The sequence below is a fragment of the Pieris napi genome, chromosome 20 (assembly GCF_905475465.1).
Source record: "Pieris napi chromosome 20, ilPieNapi1.2, whole genome shotgun sequence".
Classification (NCBI taxonomy): Eukaryota; Metazoa; Arthropoda; class Insecta; order Lepidoptera; family Pieridae; genus Pieris; species Pieris napi.
In genome coordinates, this window is record NC_062253.1 from 3,441,033 (window position 1) to 3,458,678 (window position 17,646).

General features: G+C 33.1%; 1 protein-coding gene across 2 annotated transcripts in view; it reads right to left on the reverse strand.

Moving 5' to 3' along the window:
* Positions 1 to 3,636: 3,636 nt before the first annotated feature.
* The window catches only part of LOC125059950 (solute carrier family 2, facilitated glucose transporter member 8-like), a 36,377-nt gene continuing 22,367 nt past the window's right edge, over positions 3,637 to 17,646 (reverse strand). For both annotated transcript variants that reach the window (XM_047664665.1, XM_047664664.1), the window contains 7 exons: positions 12,359 to 12,588; positions 10,308 to 10,424; positions 9,515 to 9,721; positions 7,545 to 7,677; positions 6,660 to 6,889; positions 5,305 to 5,499; positions 3,637 to 4,564 (listed from right to left, as the gene is read on the reverse strand). In XM_047664665.1, coding sequence (XP_047520621.1) covers positions 4,277 to 4,564; positions 5,305 to 5,499; positions 6,660 to 6,889; positions 7,545 to 7,677; positions 9,515 to 9,721; positions 10,308 to 10,424; positions 12,359 to 12,588 — 1,400 coding nt within the window. In that variant the 3' untranslated portion in view covers positions 3,637 to 4,276. The remainder of the gene's footprint in view (positions 4,565 to 5,304; positions 5,500 to 6,659; positions 6,890 to 7,544; positions 7,678 to 9,514; positions 9,722 to 10,307; positions 10,425 to 12,358; positions 12,589 to 17,646) is intronic.

Here is a 17,646-nt window from a genome sequence, read left to right on the forward strand (position 1 = left end):
ATGTCAAATCATTTATTCATATAGGTATCTTATGAACGTCACAAAAAAACAATATAATATACGTATATATATATATATATACTATATAGCTATTCTAATTTTACATATACTGAATGATATATATGAATATCGGGAGGTCATTTTGATAGATTCGTCTAGCTGTTTTGGATTCATTCCAGTAGAGGACAAAATGATACTTTCTGAAGGGTCCTAATCCTATTAATTCAATTTATAAGATCTGTATATTTCGCGATTATGATATTTTTTTTTGTAAGTTGTGGTCGTTGGGTATGGCGATATCTATTAGATGTGCTGTTATTGACTTTATCTGGTCAATTGTAGTGTATTGTCTCGTCTTTTATGGCTCTATCGAAGTACAACTTATGAGTATGATTTTCTATAATCTATAATCGTTGCTAAAACATTAGTGTTACGTGACTTCGTACGTATAAAAAATACTTACATGTAGAGACATCATTGGGCTCGTTGTGAGCATACGTTGAAGTGAAAAACAAAATTAAAATCAGATTCAAAATAAACATTTCAATACACTTACAAGTAAATCTTATCGCACGTTATTTATTACAGAATCAAATATTCTAAATCGTTTTGTGAAATCGGTTTTAGAATATTGCAGCATTGCTTACGCGAAATTGTTTTTAAAATTACAATTTTCATACAAACGTTCTTTGTCAATTTTGTTTAGTTGGGATATGCGGAGATAACCCAATGGTTGGCAAAAAAGCCTGGCATGTAATCAGTAGTAAAATGGTAGGTGGAGAAGGCTGATCACTTATATTTTTATATTTTCTTTTTATTATTACTATGTATGTTAAGATAATTGTAAATACTGTATATTTGTTATGATTACCTACTAATATAAAAGGATTATTAACTAAAATACATATATATATATGAAACTAAACTATTGTTATGTTACATAACTCGCGGCATACAAGCAAGTCAAGACAAGGCGCTTCGCACTTCACTTGGCGCAGATCCTGACTGGCCACAGTACCTTTGGACACTATTTACCCAGATTTCAACTGAAGACAAGAGCCCAAAGTGTGACTGTGACCAAAGAACCAAATGGTGGTTCATTTAGTTGTTGATTGTCCGAGTTTCGACGGAACCAGGTGCGATCAGGAGCTCGAGACTGGCACGTATCCCGGGATGGGCTATCGGACATGTTGCTCAAGCACAGATCGCAGCTGGTATAATTCTGCCACAGAATTGTCAAATATCAGTAAGATGAATAGCACAAGGGGAGACGCGGATCCCACTGGCCAGCGGCCTATGACTCGGCCATAATTATCGTGAAGAGTAGTTGTCACCCTGCGGGAGAAGTCAAGCCCACTAGACCTAGTTTAGGTAAACAAAGTCCCTTTTTAGGAAAGGCGAGATTTGTCACTTACCTGCTTAGCTTCTCTGCCACAGATCTGCCTGATAGGCTACTATGTAAAGAATAAAAATGTTCAATGATGTCTCAGTGAAGAGTTGAATTTATATAAAAAAAACCTTTGAATAATTCACCTAAGATATTCGCCATTCGTTAATCGGATTTAAAAAAAACCGAAGAAGCAGGTTATAATATAATATGTAATAACTAACTAATAATTATTTCAGATTATATCCATGTGCAGTTTTAGTTAGAGTCGGTAACGATTCAGTATTAGTTCAATAATGTTAAATTGTTAATATATAGACACTACTACAAATATTTAAAAAAATATTTACATATCATCATTGTATAATCGTATAAATTAGTAGGTAAATAAAATCACAAAATATTTCAAATAATTTTATTGTCCATCAGACAACATAATACTATTAAATAAAATTCGCAATATCACATTCGTTTGTGGCACATAATATCTATCACAGTTGACAATACCGTATTAGGTAATAGAAGTGCTTACTTAGTATGTTGATTGCTATATGTAGCATGAGTTTGACGAAGCATTAGACGCGAGAGGGATATATCAAATATTTGTAAAGGGCCTGATCGACGGGCGAGTAAGACCGTGGTTTTAAATACCGACGAACCTGGCTCGCGGCTCGTTGGTGCTGATCGATTAGCAAGCAAAACAGTAGCAAACATGTCTTGTTCTCTTTCCGACACGCGGTTTTGCATGGCGAGCCGAGTAAAAAATATAGCACGACGACGAGCCGCGAGACAGGCTCGGCGGTATTTAAAACCGTGGTTTTGCTATGATACACCGGCGAGCTTTACCGACGAGCCATAAAACCGCGGTCTTACTCGTCCGTCGATCAGGCCCTTAACCCTTCTTAGGTAAAAAAAGGGTGCGTGTACTTATGTACGCGCGTAAAAAGTTATACTTCTTTGGCATTATTAAAAATAGTTTTTGATTGCATGCAAATAATTAATTACAATTAAATAATCAAAGACTGGAAAAGGAGTAATTATAGTCAATAAAGTTCAGTTTAAATTTGAAAAATTAAATAAATAAATATTTATTATATTCTCTTACATTAAGTGTAACATAAATTCTATTATTATTCGAATGTTGTTTTTAAATTATGTCCAATGCCGTAGAATCTTCCGTGGGCAACTTCATTCTGTTAATTTTGTGTCACGGTGAGCGCGCATCGTAAAATTTCACTCTCATCAATTTTTCATAACGCAAAGAAGTATAACTTCAAAAATATTTAATATGTTGTATACGTTAGTAGTAGTGTGTTATGTGTAGTAATACTTTGTCAAACTCATGAAACTCCCAAGCGAAATTCGATTCTATCTGTAGCAAAGTTTTTATCTTTGTCAAGTTTTCGAATACAATACGATAATGTTTTTAACAGTTCGATTCTCAACGCCGTTTGTATAATCTACAAATTATTTTTAATGGATATATACTTGTGCTTCCGCTTAAGGCCCGGCGCCCATTATCGGCATCGGTACGACTGAGGATTTTAGGTGGCAAATAGCAATATACTATAACATAATGGCAATAAAGTAGAAATTTCCGTGATATGTGGTCGTAATAACAAAAATACCGCTTCGGTATGCTTGAGGCTGGTGTATCGGCAGTCTTGAGAGTGCTTCGGGATGCTTTGGCATCCTTCGGCAACCTTCGGTAGGCCGCCGGCGCCGAGGCAACACTCGGGGGATAGTTTGAGATAATATTAGATATAATAGATATTGAGACGCTTCGGCAAGCTACAGGACGGTGCGGCATCCTTAAGGACGCTTCGTCATCCCTAAGAAAGTTGCAGCATGCCAAAGCGTAATTGCCGATAGTGTGCGCTTGCATGTAGGATGCCGAAGGATCCTTTTCCTTGCCGATGCCGATAATGGGCGCCGGGCCTAATTCTCAATATATCTCCTGATCGTTGCTCAAGTTTTCTTTACATAGTATTACTTATAAAAAATTAACTAACACATCTATGCGCCCTTTAAAGTAGGTTTCACTAAATATAAACCTATTCATCAAACCTAAATCAGTGTAATTTCACTATTTAACATATGTATTATTTCGGAGAGAACCTTGACAAAATGTAATGAAAGAGATATATTACTTAGACTTTAAAAATAATTATGAATTATGCGTTCGTGCCTGACATTATCGTATTGAACCATACTAGACAAACAATCAAAATGGTGTTATTTTTGTTACATGTTACATTTTCATATAAATATATTACTTTCTACATCTCTGAATAAACTGACGTAAAAATAAATATATATATGTTGTAGATGAGTATCATATATACTTTGCGTATAGTGGTCATGAATAAAACTCAGTATTAATTTTACGACTTAATAGCTAAACATTTCAGAGTGTATTGGATACAATATTATAAAAATAATAATCAAATCTCGAGATATTGTGTGATTTTTTAAATAATTGGTCTACCCACATTTCTAAAAAAGTTTTTTTTTATATAATTAGTTTGATAATACATAATTTTAAAGATTAAAAGCGGATTAATGAAATTTAAAAATGGTTTGAAAAGGTTACTATTAAGGCTAAATACGAGTACATAAATATATATTTTAATAACACAAGTCAATAAACAGAAGTTTTAATAAGTAACTGTTTTTTTGTAACACTACCTGTTAAGGGTCAAATTTAAAGTAATGATTTTTTTTTTAAATTTGGGTGTACTTATTTTGCTTTTAATATTCCGCGACCTTATACTTAGTAATACAATTAAAATATGTGGGTAGTTTGCTTATATTTGAAAAATATGCGTCAATACAAAGTTAATTAATTCTAGACTGCAACAAAATAAATTATCCGGTACAACACAAATCCTAAAGCCGACTCACTTCATCGTCTTTGTCTATACCATTCTCTACATCTTTCCTTTTCTCCTTCTGTCTTCCATCTTCTAGTAAAGCATAGATCTCTTCTACGCTTCGGTCTTTAGTCTCTGGTACGTAGAGGACAGTGTAAAATGTCCCTAAGAAGCATACGAGAGAGAAAAATATGAACACCCAGTGTATGCCGAAATATTTCAGCATTGGGTCGTAGGCTTTTGTTTGTAGGAAATCGCTGAGAGCGTCAACACTACTGATAAAGGACGTCACCATTCCTCGGTGCTGGAATAAAAAAAAAATTATTATAATGTAAATAGTTAGACCGACTTCAAATACCTAGATTATTGAGCTATATGACATAATATGCCCCCTTTAAAAATACCCATATCTCAAAAACAACTTAACTGATTTTGATGAAAATTTTATTGACAGGGGTTCAAGTATTACGTAAGCAGATTTATTGCATTTTATCCCCCCCCCTTCCTCTTGTCAGCAAAAGTAAGCAAAGCTCTAAAAACAATAGTATAAACGTATTAATTTTTTGTAGGAATCGTCGAAAAAGCATTTCGTTTTCAAGCATAGACAATGTGCGGGTAATATATGTAAAAAAGTAAATATCCCCCACCCAAATCAAAGACGGGGGGGGTCTTACCCCCTATAGTGCTTACGTAATACTCGAACGGCCCCTGTTCTCTAAATATAAATATAGCGGATTTAAATTAAAATATCTCGATATGAATCTACAAGATATTATATTATATATGTAGATATATAATTAAGCAGTAATAAAAAAATACAAATTAATTGCAGCTTGGCGACCCACACGCATACAAAACAAACTGATAACCTTATTTTTTGACATCAGTTATAAATTTTGTTCCGATATTTTTATTAGTGCTTAAGGAATTGCGATTTTTGTATGCTAATTAAAATAACAATAAATTATAAAATAGGTTCAGTATTTTAGTTATAGTTAGTTTATACATTCGAACCTAGATACACAATAAAAAAAACGAACTTACTTGAAAAGAAAATAGTTCTGACATAATAACATATGGGACGGGTTGATAGCCAGCGGCGTTTGAAAATATACACAAACACATAGCCAATACTGGCAACCATCCCGGCAGCCATATTGATAGTGATGTGACATAGAACCATGCTCCTAATGACAGCATAGACAATCCCGTCGCTAGTGATGTGCCAGCAAGAAGCCACTGCAAATATAATGTTCATTAAAAAAATATTCAAGTGTGACGTCCATATTATTGTAAAGTCTTTCAAACTACATTATTATACATCACACTACATATTAGTCTCTTGCACTCCTTTTGACTGAAATAATCTTTCGTCTCTTTCTGTCAAATTGAGTTTACGCTTTGATGAAAAGAGACGGATGAGTAGGTACTTAATAACTTTCTTTCTTTCTTTGATATATTTTTTATGAATAAGAAAAGAGAACAGAAAATAGAGGCTTTAGCATAAATTTATGTTAGCTGTAGGATTACTAATAATAGTAAGTAGGATAATTAATATCTATCGCAGTACTGCTTAAGTTATCGATACAACGATTCTATTACTGTACTATTCAAATTTACGTATAGTTACTGAGGTTGGGCAAAACTATCGCACAGACTGTATGGACAGTTTTTAAATTCCCGTTTATAAAAAACCTTGTGTTCTAAATGCTAAAAAAATAATTGGTCATTTTGGACAGGGTAACACCGACCATAGTTATTCATAATTTATTTGTATTTTATGGTGATACAATCTGAAGTTACATATATTATGAGTCAAACATTATACTAAATTCTTATATTATTTGTAGTGATATAAAATATCACATTATTATAATGTAATCAAATTAATATCAATTATAATGTTTCACGCAAATAATCATTAATAGATTTTTTTCCAAAAGTCGATTTTTAAAAGCTCTAGTAGGATTTTTTATTGTCTTTGGTTAATTATTATAATTCTGGATTGCCATTTAAAAGGTGTAAATTTTTCACCCACGTCTTTGAAGGATTCCGTTGACTTCAAAATATGTATTTATCTCTATATATAAAATTCTCGTGTCACAATATTCGTTCCCATACTCCTCGGAAACGGCTCGACCGATTCTTATGAAACTTCTAATTCAGTAACTCTGAGAATCGGCTACTATCTATCTTTCAAACCCTTAAGTGATAAGGGGTGTCTCCAAATTTTTTTTATGATATAACATACAACCCTTAATTTTTCTACCCTCTACGATCAACCCATATTTATTATTATTTATAGTTATTTTTATTGACCTAAAAAAATGATTCCTAGAAATAATATACGATACATGCATGGCAACGTTTGCCAGGTCAGCTACTATTTTATATATTACCTTTCGTCCGGTCTGCTCAACGATGCAACTAGCGACTATAGAGCCAATAAGCTGTATGACCCCCACCACTATAGTCTGTTTGTTGGGACTGAGCTTTAGACTGATTGATTGCGAAGCCTGGTCAAATATGGAACCGGCGTACATCAGTACAACCAAATAGCCACAGGTCTCTTGAGACAACATCACGCTGAGCGCTATACGGAATGCTTGGAATGTTGTCTTGTCTTGGACTGGAAATTAATTTTGTCAATAGAAGTAATACTTGATAGAGGCTAGAGAGTGCCACTCTCATCCTCTTAATCTTTCCCGTAGGTTCGTTATGTGAACGAACTTCACGCTTGAACGGTGAGGGCAAACATCGTAGTGTAATTGACATGTGTCAAATCAAATAAATCTGACAGAAAGCAGATCACCTACTTGTCTATGAAATAAAAATGATCAAATAAACTGATGCAATCTGACGCCAAGTCCCAAGTGTAACACCACTAGATTATTATTATTCTTTTACTATAGCAATAATGCGACATCTCCGTCCACGAAAATATCTATATACTCTCTATGGTACTGTAACGAATTTAAATTATTGTTTTGACATTAAACATAAAATCTATGCATTTTGTATAATATTTGTGATGCAATGATGAATATATGAATATAAATTCAAGCATCAAATAAAAAATTATTAACAGTCTTAGCGAACAGTTTCCAAAACAATTCGACATAGGGTCTTTCAAAGAGCGCACCAATTCTAAAAAGGTCGGGAACGCACTTGCGAGCCTGGCAATGTGAGTGTCCATGGGCGGCGGTATCACTAAACCTCAGGTGAGCATGAAATAAAAAGTTTAAATAGCCATATATGTTTGTGTAAAGTATGTTTATGCTTACATAAACTTTTCCAAGAACTCTTTTTCATAGAGCGTGCGTATTCCTCCTCTCTTTCCATCTGTTGGACTTCCTCTTCAAGATTCTTGTCATCCGGTGATGTGTAGCGTAACCATGCTAATGCCACACGGGCTTCCTAAAATATAATTGTATGACATTTAATTTCAATTATCTCTGGCAACTTTATTTACGCATAGTTGAATATATTTAAAAGAATATAAGTGCGTCCTAAGGGTCCGTCTTAGCTGTTTTGCACAGAGTTTTTTGAAGTGAAAACTTCTTTAGCGGCGTTGTATACTTTTTTTGGAATTTGTAAAAAATGTTAAACTCGCGTCAGGACACGTGACCTGACCGAAAATTCGTAAGACGGATGGAGAGTAGGTACACAGCTGGCTCCGGCATATTTAATGTAATTTAAATTGTCATGTTTGTGTACGATAGTGCAATAAATAAATATTGTATTCTACCACATAAATTATAGTACTTTTATACTGATAATTTTGTGCATTTTTGATATTTTGGCATTCCAAAATATCAACGTTAATATTCAAGTTTTTCACTTTTGCCGGCACTCCCGGAGTGCAACCCGTCGTTTTTTATAGCAAACGAGCCTACGGGATGCCCAAAAGCTAGACACCCTTTACCCCATTTGAGTGAGTGCGTTGCCGGCCTATGAGCGGGTGAGCTCTTTTTTTAAACGGTTGTAGTTTGTTTCTCCCAGAGATGTCCCCACCGGGAGTCAATTCCACAGTTCACTAGTTCGCAAACGAAAATGTCTTGTGAAGTGGACCGTAGAAGACTTCCAGTTTCAAGGTCATGAGTTTGGAGAATACAAAAATAAGAGCTGTGTGGTTTATTGTTTAAAATTGTTCATATCTACACAAATTCCATATCATTAATACCTATTTGACAAATTCAGTCTTAAAATATGTATAAAGTAGTTCTAAAGAGATTCTTAATATAATTGGTAAAAAAGTATATTATTATTTTGTACAAGTAGATTGTAGTAAAAGTTTCCTATGGAATGTCCAACAGACGAACGGCGATGTAAAAAGCTAAATTTAGAGCTAAATTTTCTATTTCTAAAAACTAGCTTATAATATATTCATAGTCATAAGCAAGTCTGGTTAAACACAGATAAAAAATAAATAAACTTGTTTTAATAGTATAGAGGATGAACATTGGTTTTATTTGGAAGGCATAGTTAATCGTGTTTTGTATCATAAATATGTATATATCAATAAGTTTTTTATTTATCAAATGCAAAAACTTGTTTATGATCTTGAATTTTTGCACATTCATGGTTCGGAGAATACATCCTAATAAACAGGAAATAAATATTTGTTTGCTTTTAAAAAATAAAAATTCAGCGTATTTTGTCGGATTTTAACCATTTCGTATGTACGGATACGTCACGAAGATGTGCAGCGTTTTTGTCGAAGAAAAGGGAGGAGCGAATGAGACCGATAAAGAGTGAGAAGGGCGAATTACTTTACAGAAATTATATTTTTAAAATAAAATTTCGTAAAGAGAATTTATGAAATATTTTATATTTTATGCAAAATAATTAATTGAAATCTCAAATGACGAATTGTATATTAAAATGCCACGTGTTCTTATTATTCAAGAAATAAAATAATAATTTGTATTAATTTTCGACACTTTTAATATTTTAAAGACAATTAAATTCCTTACATATCTTCCTTTTCCCCTCCCTCTATGTCTCGGAAATCTAAACGTTACTTGAGGTTATCTCTTTGGTTTTTAAGTGGGTTTGATAGCACCACCTGTGGCACTGTGTTCTTGTATTTTTGTGTGTTTTGTTTATTAATTTATAAAAAAATATTAGCGTAACGGACTCTGAAATTGGTCCACTCCACAGATCACTAATGAACTGACTATAGGACTTAACACATACCACAGATTATGCAAGTTTACTCATTAAGAATCATGCAGATCTACAGATACCTCACCTTATATTTCCCTTGTTTTACTAAAAACACTGGTGTTTCCGGCATGGCAAAGAAGAACAGTAGATGCAGCACAGGTATTGCCGTGCACAGCCACATTACAGTTACAAAGGAGAGTTGGTCTCCAGCCACGTAGACCAACAGGTATCCTAGGTTTTGTACCAGGATGAAGAGGGACCCTAGAGCGCCTCTTATGCGGTCTGACGCTATCTGTGAAAAGGTGTTTTCGGGTAAGCGGCTCGTTTGGGACCATAAGGAAAAATTTGGGGCAATGGCAAAATGATATTAGATAAATGTATAAAAAAGGAATTTGTAACATGATATACCATATGATTTTTATGAAACGTACCAAGTTATTTTTGTATAAAAATAGGTCTACCTTCAATGTTAAGTTAACGTTGCGCGCGCAAACATCAGCCCTACGGATATTTAAAGAACTACATCGAAATATATTGTATTTCACATACTGTTCAAAGTTTCAGAGTACCAGCGCAGTTTGGTTAATTATTAAAAAAACTAATGGCGCTACCCCGTCTACTGTCTTGTGTCTCCATTTCGTAATCATTTACTTTTAATAATCAGGATGTTTTTCATCACCGTACGAGCGAGTGTTAAATGCGCACATAGAAAAGTTCATTGGCGCCGGAATTCGAACCGACGACCCAGTGATTCAAACTCTCAAGCCATTAGGCAAAGATTGCTCAAATATCTTAAAATTTGCCATATACAATACAGAATTGTATCTTATTAAAACCTTGACAACTTAACATTTTTAATTATTTAATATTAAAATTACCTCTTTTAAATATAATGGTGTGACTACATAGCAGCCAGCACAGGCCAACCCAGCAACTGCCCGTGACGTGATCAACGCCCATGGGCGAAGTGAAAAAAGGGTTATACTCCAACTTATCTGTAACAATATAAAATTCATCTCTATATTAAATGTTATCGTTTAAATGAATTGTTTCGTAACATATTTGTAGACACAATTTTATATTATTATTATATTATACAATTTTAATATAAGTCTAACCTCCGTACGTCATCTATCAGAATTTGACATATGGGATAGTTTTTGCGAAGTTGTTTTAATACCTACTTTATCTCCAAGGATATTAAAAAAGGACCAAGAAAAAGGAGACGAGGGCGCCTCGAAAGGATAGCGGATGTATTTTTGTTAATAAATAAATAAAATTTCTGACGTCACAGGACAACATTCGTTTAAGCGAAACATACACACGTATTGGTATGGTTTTTTCCTTTCATGGAAATGAACTCGTTTAAACTGAATAACGCAATAATGATTAATAGCAATATAAAATATTACACATAAAATAATTAAAGCTAGGAATTTAATATATTGTAGATAAATGTGTTAACAATTGTTGTTTATTCATGTTTATTTCACTATAAACGAGATAATTCAGATTTAATTGAGCGTAGAGTGGTTTAAACCGCTTTCAGGTTTGGTGCAAGTTATAAGCGGTTTTTTTTTTTGTTTGCAAAAGAAAAAAAACGTACAATTATTACACAACGAAAACACGAGGTGTTTAAATACTTACTTAATCTTCCCGGCTTATTTTTATTTATTTTTAAAAGTTCTATTTTAAATACGTAACAAAAACACATAACTGAATACTTTCGTTTGGTTTTTGAAAACTGACTAACATATACACTATTTCATTTGTTTTCTTCCGTCAACATAAGTAATCGGACGATTGAAACCACGAATAACACAATTCGCCACTTTACATTAAAATTACATGGTTGTCTAATAAGACAACCGAATAATAATTCGGCTTCCGGACCTCATTTGTACATTTTTTCTCTGATAAATTCCCATTCTCGGACAAATTATTTAGCAAGATAGTAATTTAATGCACAAGCAACTGTCCGCTTATAATTAACATGAATGGCGCCAAAACAGAGCGGATGCATCACAGATTAGGTAGACTTTTTACGCTAAGCGATATGCCACAGATAAGTAAACAATATTTTTTACTATAGGCAAGCATTACACCAACATTGATGGGAAACTAAAAAAACCTTCTGGAACTTTAAGTTTCATCACAATTTATTATTACGTTTTAATCTTTTTTACAGTTTGGTAAGGTATTTATTTTAATTATAATATGTTAGATTTACATATTGTGACACATCGAGATTGTAAATTATTTATTACAATAAAATAATTATGAATAACTTAATAATTAATATAAATAACAAATCAACCTACATAAATAACAAACAAATTGATTACTCATTCTTAATAAACTCACAGATACGGTTCTAGGAACCTCGTCATACAGGTTTTTTTAAGTTTAAAATACGTAATGTCTTACAACTTAAAACATACTATTGTGTCAATATAATCAAGTAAATAATATATTATTATCTGTTCCCATGGCCCAAGGTGTCAAAGACAATTTGTATGCGACTTAAAAAGCGCGGCAAAAATCCGACATTCTGTGTTTTTGTTATTTTACACAATAGGTACATGATGTGCGTAAGACCAAATTAATCATTTATTAAGCGTTTTAACATATTTATGATCGTTTGTGGCACATATTTATGAATTAAATAAACCCTTTTAATGACTTCATTTTTATAATGGCGGATTTAATCACGGGCCTATAATTTGTTTTGTCTCAAAAAAACTTAGATACATTGGGTCAATTAAAGTTATATGACAAAGGATAAGATATAAATTAGTTTTCGTATATGACGTACCTGGAGGTCCTAGTTTCGATTCTTTTAGTTTTATAAGCAGCTGTAAATATGGAAAAGTGGAGTTCCAGAATCCAAAAAGAAGAGTGAAATATTAAAGTGTTTATTGAAACTTACCACCAGCATAAGTGATGTCAACATTGTAGTGGTTTTTCTGCCCCATCTATCAGCCAGGTCTCCAACCAGAACACCACAGAAGATGGAAGGAAAGAATGTGATCGATGCCATCCAGGATATTGTGTCATCTGTGATGGGTTCCGGGGCTGGTCCGTCCGGGGACTGCAGTAATGGTGTCATAGGCGACTGCCATCCCATCAGCATACCGAAATTTAGCACAGGAATTGTGACTGTAAAGAAATCAGATTGACAAATTAAGGGTCGTATTCTAGAAGTCAATCAAACTTAAATAAAGCTTAGTGTTAGTTTTCAAAGTGATTCAAATGTTAGCATTATTTATTCCTATATTTCTAAGTAAAACTTTCCTCAAAGCCCTGTCAAAGACTTATTAAAACACATTGTTTCTATGCATTCCACGCAATTTAAAAGTTCCATAAATTCGTTTAATTTATACAGTTAGTAGTATATTATGATAGAAAATATCATGTAAGTATTGTTTATATTATAACTGCAATAAAGTTAATATGTTTCAGCATATGGCCATAAAGTCATCGCGTGTGCCAGAGATAACCCGTCCTTGCTCTAAGCTTATACACATTAGACACATCCGATAATGCTGTCAAATGTCACTCACCAATAATCCCGCCAATATTTTTCCTGTTTTAACGTTTTTAAAAGAAATACAAAACAAATAAATTGCCATTAGATGCGCAGAGATGCTTTCTCCTACTAAACACTTAAAATCTGGCCAATTTACACGGCCAGGCTTAGCAAAGTAGTATTTTAACAATTTTAAAAGATAAAACCTTGTCTTTGGACTTTTTGTCTTTAATTACAAATATTTAACGTTATTCATATGTCGACCCAAATGTTAACAGATTAACCAATTTGGATGTAGCCTTGTGCAGTGATAATATCGACAAAGTAAGAACGTTTACTCACTTCACAGTTATTCGAACGTGTGTTTTATCTTTTACTATATGCTTCATTTACTTCGTTTGCGTAAATATTTTTTATACTTATAAATTAAATTTTTTTATAATTTTTAAGTTTACATACCAAAATTCTTAATAAAACTTTAAAAAATTTCAATTCCTTAGAGATCAAGGAATAAATAAAAATATACAATTCGTCATTTGAGATTTCAATAAATTATTTTGCATAAAATATAAAATACTAATATTTCATAAATTCTCTTTACGACTTTTCTCACTCTCTCTCAATCGGACTCAATCGCTCTCTCCCTTTTCTTCGACAAAAACACTGCACATCTTCGTGACGGTGATATTATTATTGCTTTTCATCCGTAAATATTTTACAATCATGCGCCTAAAGAAGTTTTACTTGAAAAATACTTAAAATGCTCCAGCCGTATTTTTATTTATTTGTTAAATTTATATTTGTTATGTATATTACATAATGCTGCCTATAAAAGAACGATAAGAATTTTTAATTCTATTTTTAGATAAATATAATCAAGTTTTTATAATTAAGATAAGACACCGTCAGCTGCATCTTGAATGTGAACTCAGGTGACCTCAGGTTACCCGCTACATTGGGTTATAAATGTAAGATAACAATTATGTAGTAAAAGGGTAACAATAATTTTCTGAATATCGGGAAATATCTGAGAAAATGCTTTACAAAAAAATATGACAATTTTAATATTGCAACATGCGACTGTGAAAAACCTTAGCTCACTCTTAGCAGGCAAGAAGTCCGATCGTATCTTTTGGAGTGTCTATGTTTTGTTTTTAATGTATTTTTATTGGATTGAGGAGCAAACGAGCTCAAACAGTGCAGTCATTGCAGCTCATGTATACCCATTTTAGTGGGTGTTTTGCCTTTGAGCGAAGACCTCAACTCTATACTCTTTTTTAAACAGTTGGAGTTCGTCCATGGGAAGAGATCTCTAAGGGTCCCCCACCGGGAGACCGTTCACTAGCTCGCAAAAGAAAATGCATTGCAGGATATCAATATATGCTACAAGCCGAAATGGTGGAAACGGTGTTCGGTAAGTCAAAACCATTTATTCATATAGGAAACACTATGTACACTTATGAAGTCAAAAAAGAAGTATACATATAATGCTTCTAATTTTACAATTACCTGATGCCAGTTCTCAAACCAAGGGCGTGGAACGGAACAGAAGAACTGGCAATAAACTCTCCGCCACTCTATGTAATCGCCAAGTTTTTTGTTTTACACAACGTTTGTATGGAGCTGCAACCATTACACCATGTTCCACATGACATCTTAAGTAATAAATAATAATAAAATAAATTAAAAACAGAGATTTGTCCTCTATCAGCAGGAGGCATGGTGAAATAGGAGCACGCACTTAGATCCTCGTGGGCGCAAATACATAGTCGAAATAACTAACATCACTTAACATCAGGTGAATCTCCTGCCCGTTTGCCTCCTATTATATTAAAAAAACTGATAAACTACATAGAGGATCCTATGCCTATTATGTATTACATTCAGTACATGTAAAGAATTCACACGCATGTTTATTATTTTTTATACTCTGTCTATTTAATTTTTCTTCGCTGTTATGCCAACAGTATCGTACTCACGTATGTAGTACAAAAATGAAATGATAATAATCTTTCCGATCAGTTTAAGTACATTTGGGAAGTTCATGTTTATCAGTTACCAGTGTAAACGTATCTCAAAGGGAAACCCGTTTTCGAGACGGTTGCTACGCTGAGTCACCGTTTTGCATACCTTCAGGTCACTTGCGGAGATTGATTTAACCTCAATCAGTGTTAGATAGTTTCGGAACAAAATGCTAATTAACTACCAAATTGACAAAATAAATAATGTTGCCATCTAATTTCTTGTAGAACAGACGAGTTACCCTTATGTACCTACATGTGTACGAGTTTCGTATGTCAAATCGTTTTTAAAGCTATAAAGTTTTAAAACCTAAAAATAACAATTTGTTGTTCGTTGAGCGAGGAAAGAACCATCTCTAGGGTACCGATACTGTCTTTTTTACGATATGTACGGGAATTAATCACTCACTAAGATTATAATAAAAAATTATTAAAAAAACTAGTATCTAGGTTTTTATTCTCTGGTCTTTATGGAGTAGCATAGCAAACAGTTTCATTTGTGAGCTATTAAAATGGTAAGCTTAGTAATAAATCATATTAAGGCGAAACGAAGTTCGCGGGGGCAGTAATACAATTATTACACACATAAGCGTATTAGAAATCGTAGATGCTATTTTCGAAGTATGTGAAAACTATACTATTACAAATTTGTCAGAATTTTTTATTGAAGTGATACTTTAGGCGCACGAGGGTAAATTTTTTTACGGATACGACACGAAGCTGTGCTGCGTTTTTGTCGAAGAAAAGGGAGAGAGCGATTGAGAGAGAGTGAGAAGGGCGAATTACCTTAGAAATTCTATTTTTAAAATTAAAATTGGTAAAGAGAATTTATGAAATATTAGTATTTTATATTATATGCTTTTGCATAATTTATTGATATCTCAAATGACGAATTTTATATTAAAATGCCACTTGTTTCCGACAATTTTAATGACAATTAAATTCCTATCATATACCTTTTTTCCTCCCTCTAAGTCTCGGAAATCTAAAGTTTTAGAGTTGTATAAATATAGACAACACTTAAAGATTAGTTTGCCAAAGAAGTTCTGACATGTGTACTTTGTATGCACGCACTTTTTACAAACTTTTTATAATAACAGTAAACCTAAAAAGTATTTACGCAATGAATAATTATAGAATTTGTAGAATCTTAATGCAACCAACATTGCTTAACATCGTGTACATTTGTCATTCTTCCCACATAAGTGTTGTGTCACTTGCGATTCTTGCTTCATACCGCATACTAATGTTAAGGTGGGAACTGACCAACGTTACGAGGTGTAATGTAACATGTAATGTAAAGGTGGGAACTGACCAACGTTACGAGGTGTAATGTAACATGTAATGTAAAGGTGGGAACTGACCAACGTTACGAGGTGTAATGTAACATGTAATGTAATGTTACACAGCGAGCATTCGTGCAGTCAGTACGTCGTGTTACGGGGAAAAACAACGTAACACGACGTACTGACTGCACGAATGCTCGCTGTGTAACATTACATTACATGTTACATTACACCTCGTAACGTTGGTCAGTTCCCACCTTGAAGCTATGCACTTAAATCATAAAACGTCAACCAAAAAGCGATTCGAATTTTAACAAAGTCAAGATAGATTATCTTTCATATCCTAATTTGTCCTGGTTCACCAAGAAATTTATTCATTTTCATAATGAAACTAGCGGAAACGACAGACGTTGTCCTGTCTTAACTATGAATATTGATTTCGAATTGGTATTATTTATATAAAAAATATTTCAGTGTTCATTTCAGGTTATTATTCTAAAGCTTTATGATATACAACAAATCTTTGTTTGTTTTTCTGATTATCTGTAAATTTAATAAAACTATTGTGTTCTTCTTTATAACCAAGTGTTATGTTAGTACCGTGTATGTCTATCCAATCTTACCAAAACACCATATTAAATTATACTTTTAATATTAGCTCTGCTCTGAACTAACTGTGTGTGCACTAACAAATTTATTTTTTGTTAGAAATCAAGGAACCAAGGGAAATAGGGATTCATTTTTATATATAAAAGAAGATAGCGGACCCGACAGATGTTGTCCTGGTCTCACACACACCTGCCTTAATCCCTAATTTCACGGATTCTCAGAATGCCTATGCAGGTATACATTTGGGCGAGTGTTTAGACCATAAGTTTGACAACAAATTTAATAACTTAACTTATTATTATGACATTTATTTATTTATTCAGAACATTCACAGCACAATACATAAATAGATTTATATATATATATAACATTGTGGGCCAATTACAAATCTTCACATATAGTTTTTTTTATTCATAAAACAAGAAGGTAAACATGCCAAATATTTTTAATGTAAAACAAAAAAGAAAAAACAGAATTTAATTAGTTGACAATGAAAGCTATGTTAGTATAATACATGTAATAATACATTATGTTAATGTTCTTATTACGTGACATTATGTAAATTTATATGACAATTGCATGCCTGTTTACACCTGGCTGCGAAGAGGTGCGGCCAGGTGCGCAACGGCAACCATGATTTTTTAAAATCTTTATGTAAATTACCGTGATATAGACGATAATTTATTTCAAAAACAAATGAACGATTTTTTTCCCCAAAATCAATTAAAAATAATAGCGGCCAAATTTTGATAGGCAACTTAGTAGATATATA